The sequence below is a fragment of the Poecilia latipinna genome, unplaced genomic scaffold (assembly GCF_001443285.1).
Source record: "Poecilia latipinna isolate Pla-1442-1.1 unplaced genomic scaffold, P_latipinna-1.0 Scaffold205, whole genome shotgun sequence".
NCBI classification, from domain to species: Eukaryota; Metazoa; Chordata; class Actinopteri; order Cyprinodontiformes; family Poeciliidae; genus Poecilia; species Poecilia latipinna.
In genome coordinates, this window is record NW_015112821.1 from 85,472 (window position 1) to 93,792 (window position 8,321).

Below are 8,321 nucleotides of genomic sequence, written 5' to 3' on the forward strand. Positions count from 1 at the left end.
GGTTTTTAAATTTTCCCATTTTTTTAAATTTTTTTTTTTTTTTTTTTTTTTTTTTTTTTTTGGTTTTTTTTTTTATTATGTGTACATGACACAAAAAGAAGGCAGCAGCTCTTCTGAGTCTGTAACAAATTGACCGTGTGAGTCACGCACCTTATGTGAGTGATTTTGGCTGCAACGATTATAGAAATAAAAGACCCGTTCATGATTCTTGTAAAAAAAATAATAGCTGTTGAAACCTTTCTAACACCTAAATAGGCACCAGATAATCCCCCCGTGAGTCATCAGTACCAACACCTAATGATTGAGTTTTCAGTGACCTACTTCCTTCAACCATGTGTCCATGAAATAACCATAAATTATCCCAGAATAGCGAGAGGGCAAAATTACGACTCTGTGCTTTATTTTGTCCTGGAGCCTAAACCTGATGAAATCAGAGGAGAAACGAATCAGAATCACCTTTTAGTTGGTGTGTGTTAGCCTCTCTATTCCCTGACTTTAAATGGGCGTTTCAAATAGGCAGTGGGTCAAAACTAATGCCAAATTAGTTACAAAGTGGCTTAAGGACAAACGGTTGAGAGAGGCTTGTGGAAGAATATTCATAACTTTTGACCCAACTCACAAAGTTTAAAAGCAATGCTTCCTCATACAAAGGTAATTTATGTTGAACCTCTGGCTTTGAATTAAGTTTTTTAGAAAAATCTGCCTTTAATTATTCAGACACAGGACAGAAATGATTTCAGGAATCCCAACCCAACTTGGTCTGATGCTTTCATGCAGTCGACATACATCTATTTATTTATAATTTTAACACTTTTGCCACAAGGTGATGTCAGTTTCTGTCTAAAAACCATTGGTCTCATCCATTTGTGAGGCGCTGCTCTGTCCACCAGCTTGGTTCAGGAACACAGAGCAGCGTTTTAAAACGCGTTCTGCCGCCGCATGTCGGTCATTTAACCTTTTATTCATGCTGCCACGTAAAATAAAGCAGTAAAAAAATGTTTCCTCTAAATCATTTGGATGTTTTCGTAGGACATCTGCATCTTTTTTTTATATACACAAGTACATTAAAAAGCTTCATCCATGACTCAAACACATCACCTGCTTGTTCGAGCTGCAGACAAACCTTTGAGTTTATTTTCGAGGGAATCTGAGCAGAGAGCTGCAGACGGCCTCGGTGTGGTTTCTGATGCACGGCGTCCTCCCTGCAGGCGCTGTACCACGGGAAGTTCATCGACACCGGCTTCACGCTGCCGTTCTACAAGCGGATGCTGGACAAGAAGCCAACTCTGAAAGACCTGGAGTCCATAGATCCCGAGTTTTATAACTCCATCATGTGGGTTAAGTAAGTGAAGCCACTGCTCGTTTTTAGGTTTGTGTCGTAGCCGGTTTGAAACCTCTGAACTGAAGAAAATCAGGATGTTTTTCCAGACTTTTACTTTTTTATTTAAATTAAGATTTCAACAGCATCTTGGTATGTTCTCTAAAAAAAATGAGCAAACATACTTTTAAACTGTTAAAATAGATAACTATATATTATAAAACCATAATGTCAATTGATGAATAGAGATCAATGTTCAAAAAGAGTAAATTAATAGAAAAAAATTCAGTATCATCCCTGAATGTGTTTATTATATTGTTAATATTTCTGTAGCTAAAGGGAGACATTATGTTTGTTAATACAGCGGCTTTTGCTGCTCACTTTATTTTTTATAAACATATATATATATATATATATATATATATATATATATATATATATATATAATTTTTTTTTAGGTTTCAGGTATTGTCATTTATATTCGTGCATATTTTTTAGATATTGATCTGTATAGGTAAAAATCCAAAGTATTAGTTGTTTCAAAGGTAGAATACCTTCTGGTTTCTCTTATTTTCATAACACTTGAAATAGAGATATGATGATTATAGAGTTTACTTTTTTAAAAATATGTGATTATGTGAAAATATAATAATTATCATAAATAATTATCATATTATTTATGATAATAATAAAAGAAGTATTACAAAATGAAGTACGGCTTTTTGGCAATACATCTTTAACAAATGCGTGTATGGCTCTAAAAATCAAACTTTTATCAACACTTATCAAATACGCTACCTAAACGGCACATAAATGTTGCCCATCAGTTTGTAAGTTTTAGAAATTTGAAATAAACATGGGATTTTAGCCCCTTAGGAGTTTTAAGTCTACAATCAGAAATGGACTATCAGATTATCTTAAAGTGTCAAAAGTGTGTAAAAACGCAGCAGACGATTTTTGATGCTGTAACACGTTTTGTGTTTTTCTTTGTCTCCAGAGAGAACAACCTGAAGGACTGTGGAGTGGAGCTGTATTTTGCACAGGACATGGAAATCCTCGGGAAGGTCTCCAGTCACGCGCTGAAGGAGGGCGGAGAGGACGAGCTGGTCACAGAAGAAACCAAGGAGGAGTACATCAGGTGAGCTGTTGGACTTCACAGGAGAGGAATGAAGCCTCAGCAGACGTGAGAGAAACGGTGGAAGCCAGACCTTGAAAACGGGAAGGTGTTTTGTCCCTGCAGCCTGCTGACAGACTGGAGGTTCACCCGCGGGGTGGAGGAGCAGACCAAGGCCTTCCTGGACGGCTTCAATGAGGTGGTTCCTCTGGAGTGGCTTCGCTACTTCGATGAGAAGGAGCTGGAGGTGAGGAGGACCAGAGTCAGGCCTCTGAATTTCACCTGCTGCAGCGCAAACGTGACAATGTTCACAAAACGTCTCCATGTGTTTAGTGTCTTGTTAAATCCTTGGACTATTTTCCAATTATTTAACGAGGAAGGTGACTGTAAAATCTCCCAGGCTGAATAACGCAGGCATTCATCTTGCCACATCTCAACTTGAGAACTGTTTCCAGCAAACTTCAGAACTGTGTGCTTGTTAAATTGCTTTACAGGGTTTCCACACAATTTCCATTTATTATCCCATAGTTTCCCGACTTTCAGACAAAAATAGACGACATTTGGTGTATAAGTAAAAGTTTCTTTGGGTCATTTGGCAATTATAAATCTGAGTGAACAAAGCTCCCATGTGGTGTTCCTCAGGGCTCCAGTCTCGGAGCCCCTTTTATGCAGTATTTACATTCTCCCACGGACATCAAATCATAGAGTAATGCAGCTTTTCTTACCATAAACATGCTGATGACACATAACTTTATATCAGCTACTCTGACCACATCGTCGATGTTGTTTCTTTGCTTTCAGCTGATGCTCTGCGGCATGCAGGAGATCGATCTGGCTGACTGGCAGAAGAACACCATCTACAGACACTACACCAAGAACAGCAAGCAGATCCACTGGTTCTGGCAGGTAACGATGTCCAAAACATACACTCTTGCACAAACGTTGACGTGAGGTTTGGAATTAGCCAAGAACCTTCAGTAAAAATGCCTTTATTGTGCGACTGACATGCAGGTTGTGAAAGAGATGGACAACGAGAAGAGAATCCGTCTGCTGCAGTTCGTGACGGGAACCTGTCGGCTGCCGGTCGGAGGCTTCACCGAGCTCATAGGTACACCGGCTCACCGGGATGAAAGGATGAGACGAGTAACGCTGCGTTTGATCGGGATGAGGCGAACGCAGGGGGAAATGTTGTGTATGGAAAAACTAAGTACACCCCAGAATCCAATAATTCTCAGAAGTCATTTTCTGTCTGACCTCATCAGTCTCTCGCTCTTCTTTTATAGCAATGCTTCAGTTTTATTGAAGCATCATGTGAAGGTCTCATGCTGTTTGAGATACCTCCTGCTTTTCTAGACATTTCTCATTCGTTCAGCGCTCCTGTATGCTACTTTGCTCCTTAAGTCCCATAGAAGCATCAAGCTTGTTTTCCACCCATACTTTTTTTCTTCTGTGTTTAGTCAGTAATAACAACGTTCCATCTGCTGACTGGTTATGATTGATAAAGTTGGATTTAAACAAATCTCAGAACCTCATTAGGACCAGATGATTTCTATCAGACAAAATAGTCACGGTAAAAATGTTGCTTTAATAAAACAGTGGAGTTTTCTTTTTTTTTTTTACAACTGTCAGCTCGATCGTCATGTAAAACAGTATCGCTCAGTTACTTACAGATGCTCTGAAAACAATAATGAGTTCCTTGAGTTTACTATTATCTTTTTTTATTCATGAACGGTAATTTAACCGGTGAAAAGGAAAAAATGTGAAACATTTTCATTTATGTTTCCAGATGAAAGTGTGATGAGTTTTGTTCTCCTCTTCGTCCCTGCAGGAAGTAACGGCCCCCAGAAGTTCTGCATAGACAGAGTGGGGAAGGAGACTTGGCTTCCAAGAAGCCACACATGGTGAGAAACTAACTGGTTGGTTGTTGCTAAAAACCTCAAGTCTGTAAGAAAAAAAACAACTTCTCTTCTCGAAGCAGTGACTCTTTAGAAAACGGGATTTGCTAAACGGATCGTCTTACTGATGAGGAACACATTTTTTTATACGTTGAATGAGAACAATGCTGGATTGTCAAACAGAAGACATTAATGCATACAGCTGAAATTAGTTATTCAACCCACATGTTCTGGCCAAAGGCATAAACATGTGATTTATATAGCTCTACATGACTAATATCATAAGTCGTTTTCTCTCGATAAACCCAGGGTTTATCGTGACACTTATAATGTTTGTTGAAGCCTCAAAATTATTTAACTGTTTCAGCAGATATTAGTGTCCTTTTTGTGGCTTTGCTGTGAAAAGAAACCAGTTCATTCATTTATTCAACTGATTGCATCTACCTTTTTTTAATTCCAACGGAGATTTTAAATGCGGTTCAATTTTGACGATCATGATGGCCGCAGTCCTCTGCAGATTTTCACATTTCTTTGGTACCGGAGAAAAGTCCAGTGCTTCCCAAACTTCAGCATCCTCACAGACTGAGTGACGTTTTCTCCCAGGTTGTCCTGATACGTGATTGGCTGCAGGCTTCCAGTGTCAGGGAAAAGCAGCCATTTAAATCCTTGTATTTTAACATATTTTTGTATGTTTTGGTTTGTTGCAAACACCTGAAAATCTTTTTGATTGAACTCTTTATATTGCCTGGTTGGTTGGTTGTTCTGTGTGTCTCTGACAGACCGGTCCAGTGTCCGCTGGTCTTCCCAGCGTCTTCCATGTAAGCAGCAGTAGGAGGAGGAGGAGGATGTCTTAACCTGGATGCATAACTTTGCTGCTCTGTTTTCTGTTCTTTTCAGCTTCAACCGTCTGGATCTGCCGCCCTACAGGAGCCTGGAGCAGCTCAGAGAGAAGCTGCTGTTCGCCATCGAGGAGACGGAGGGATTTGGGCAGGAGTGAAGCCGTTAAAGCATCAAAATAGTTTCTTGTTTTTGTTATCGAGCCTATTTTGCGTTTGTTAATCACAGGGCTGCAGTCTCACCAATCACTTGCAATCAGATGATGTCTGTCGACACAAAAAAAGTTGAAGTCAGAGCAGAGTTGCTTCGAGAGCGAATGAACGTGTGTGTGTGTGTGTGTGTGTGTGTGTGTGCGCGCGCTCACTTTATTGTAATTGCCTAAATTTGACAAGAACGCGCCGGTGGCACCACTCTGAGCTTACAAACTGCACCAGAATCAGACGGCATTAAAGCTTTAATGCCGCTCCACAGCACAGTTAACCACGAATGCAGCGTAACATATCTACCAGAGACAAACACTTTTAGCGTTTTAAAGAGAGGAACACATCCGAGAGATTATCAGGAACTACTGCACCTCCTTTACAGAGGTTAGAGAGAGGAGATGTGATTTTATTTTTTATTTTTATGTTAATTTTAAAAGTCTGCATTTTCTCTTGTACAGACCCTAAATAAATGAGACTTCAATCGTAAACAGAGTCGATTCATCCTTTGCAGATTTGTATAATTAGATCAGGACAATTGCTCTGTGATCAATTGTAAAGGTCTTGGGTGCAGAAAAACACAGAAATACTATTCCAGGAGGTTTTTCTATGTTTAATAATGTATGAGTTAATGGTATTTTACTAGTAACTTCTAGGAAACAAACAAAAGTTACATGAATGGAATCTTAGCAAAGAGTTCAGTCCATTTAATAGAATCATGTTGTAGTTACCTTCAACATGCAGATGATGACCTTTAACGGTGTATGAAAATAATAGATGCTTAATTATTGAGGAGAAGCACCACAGCCTCCTGACCCAGTGAACAGGCAGTACAAGAACAAGTACTGCCTTCAGTACTTGGCAGTACAACGCATCTGAGTTTCTCCTTTGCCTGTTCTTTGTTAAACAAGATGGATTTTTTTTTTTTATGTTTCCTTAACATTTTAAACAAAAAGCATCTTCACTGAGCGAAGCTGCTTTTGTTCCTACACATATGCTTGTGTTGATGCTGATCTCTGATGACATATTTAGACAATTCAGGCCATTAAGTATTGATGTGAAGTAACTCCTTTTCCTTTATAGGTCAGTTTCTGTAGTTTGGCACATACTGTAGCTAATGACGAGTTCATTTTTCCCCATGTAAAAGGAGAAAAGTCTCATCTGAAAAAGTCCAAAGTCGATACGTACCTGTACTCCAACAATGTTCAATGTGCTGCACGCTACTGTCTTCCAGTATATCTGCCTGGAGTTTGAGGCAGTCCCTTTCACAGCGAAACTAGATGCCTTTATGTTCAGAACAACTAAAACAAACGTGAAATATCAGGGGACTATTGATTGATCATATAACTTCCCATTAAACGCATGTATTTTTAATGGTTTCAGTCTTGTACTAACAGGTTTGCAAGCTTTTAAACGTGCCATTTCCCTCTGATCATGCGGTACATTTTTGTGCTGAAGCTGATTTCTGATGCCTTAATGCAAGGTCTTCAATATGTAAGTTGTGAAAGAAAGTGTCTCAACTGTGTGGATTCTTCGTTATAGATGATCTCAGAGTAAAGCTTGATGTCCCAATGGTGCTGAAAGATTTTAAAGTGGCGGCGTCCATTAGCAACTTGATTGCCATAGATACAAAATGCATGTTTGTAGGAATATTGATGCCAATCAAGGAGCTGGGATGAATTATTTGGTGGGAAGCGGCTGCTTGGAGATGCAACAGACGATGCCCCACAAAGTGCTGTTGGAGAAAGGCAATTTCATTTTTATTAGGCCTACGATCAGTTGTGGCAGTTCATTTAAACACAACTTGATTTTTCGATTTTCAGAGCATCAAAGGGAACGTGAACAATGTTGACAATAATTAAACCCAGTGCCTCTGAATCTACAAACCGAAACTAGTCAGTGATTGTTGGTGCAGATAGAGCTGTGCCGGAGCCGGCGGCGTTTTCCACTCATCGAGACGCAGTTTGTGGTTTGGCCGGCAGGCTTTCAATAATTGGAAATAGATGCTGAAATGCAGCCACACAAACAAACTGCTGTCATGTCATCCCCACTGTTGCCAACAATGGTTCCAGTCTTGAACTGGGGGCAATGGAAATGTTCCAAGTAGCATAAGCGGTTTGCTGTAAGTCCTACTGAGCAAAGATACGAACTGGCCGCTGGCAGTGACTACATCTGGGTTTGAAAATACCTTAAAGGTGCAACAGAACATCAAAAGACAACGCTTAAATACCAGAAGGAGAAACAACCGGTGTGATCTGTGAAAATGGACTACAATGCAAAAAATCATCTGCCTGTTTCCAATAGTGGTACATCCTGAACAGGATGTCAACCTGTCACAGGGGAACTCTGTGACAAACACTGTAGAGCAGGGAGGGAGTTGAACTCTTTTTCATTTTGGGGCATTTCAAGATCATGAATGTCTCCAAAGGACTGGTTGTGGCAGAATGCAGTGATAAAACTGCCCACTAGCAAAGTTAAAATATTAAATAGTTGTCTCTTATTATTTTTGATGTAATTTGCCACTATACAGATATAAATTGTTTTTACTCAATAAAAATTTTTAAGCACATATCTGTTATCTTTAAAGTTCTAGTTCTTAGAGTCTAAAGGGCCACATAAAAACTTATGGTGGTCCGGATTTGGCCCCCAGGCCTTGAGTTTAACACATTTGCCTTCTTGCTACAAAGAAACATTGCTACCACGTTGTGCGCCCAGAATTAACAAAATTGACATTATATTTATATGTCATGTGATAGGTTATTCAACAGTTAGTCGCATGTCTTTTCTGTTATTCCTCCGTATGTTGTGGTTTTGAATATGATAATTGCGCTTTAGTCCAGACTTCCAGGTCTTAGTTTTTTTTTTTTTTTTTTTTTTTTTTTTTTTTTTTAAATTTTTTTTTTCAAAAATAAATTTTTTTTTTTTTCCTTTTTTTTTTTGTTTGTAAAAAAAAGGGG

General features: G+C 39.1%; 1 protein-coding gene across 4 annotated transcripts in view; it reads left to right on the forward strand.

Moving 5' to 3' along the window:
- The window catches only part of wwp2 (WW domain containing E3 ubiquitin protein ligase 2), a 63,167-nt gene extending 57,312 nt beyond the window's left edge, over positions 1-5,855 (forward strand). For all 4 annotated transcript variants that reach the window (XM_015031387.1, XM_015031390.1, XM_015031389.1 and 1 more), the window contains 7 exons: positions 1,209-1,342; positions 2,316-2,456; positions 2,559-2,679; positions 3,234-3,338; positions 3,444-3,540; positions 4,261-4,333; positions 5,225-5,855. In XM_015031387.1, the coding sequence (XP_014886873.1) occupies positions 1,209-1,342; positions 2,316-2,456; positions 2,559-2,679; positions 3,234-3,338; positions 3,444-3,540; positions 4,261-4,333; positions 5,225-5,324 (771 nt within the window). In that variant the 3' untranslated portion in view covers positions 5,325-5,855. The remainder of the gene's footprint in view (positions 1-1,208; positions 1,343-2,315; positions 2,457-2,558; positions 2,680-3,233; positions 3,339-3,443; positions 3,541-4,260; positions 4,334-5,224) is intronic.
- Positions 5,856-8,321: the final 2,466 nt, after the last annotated feature.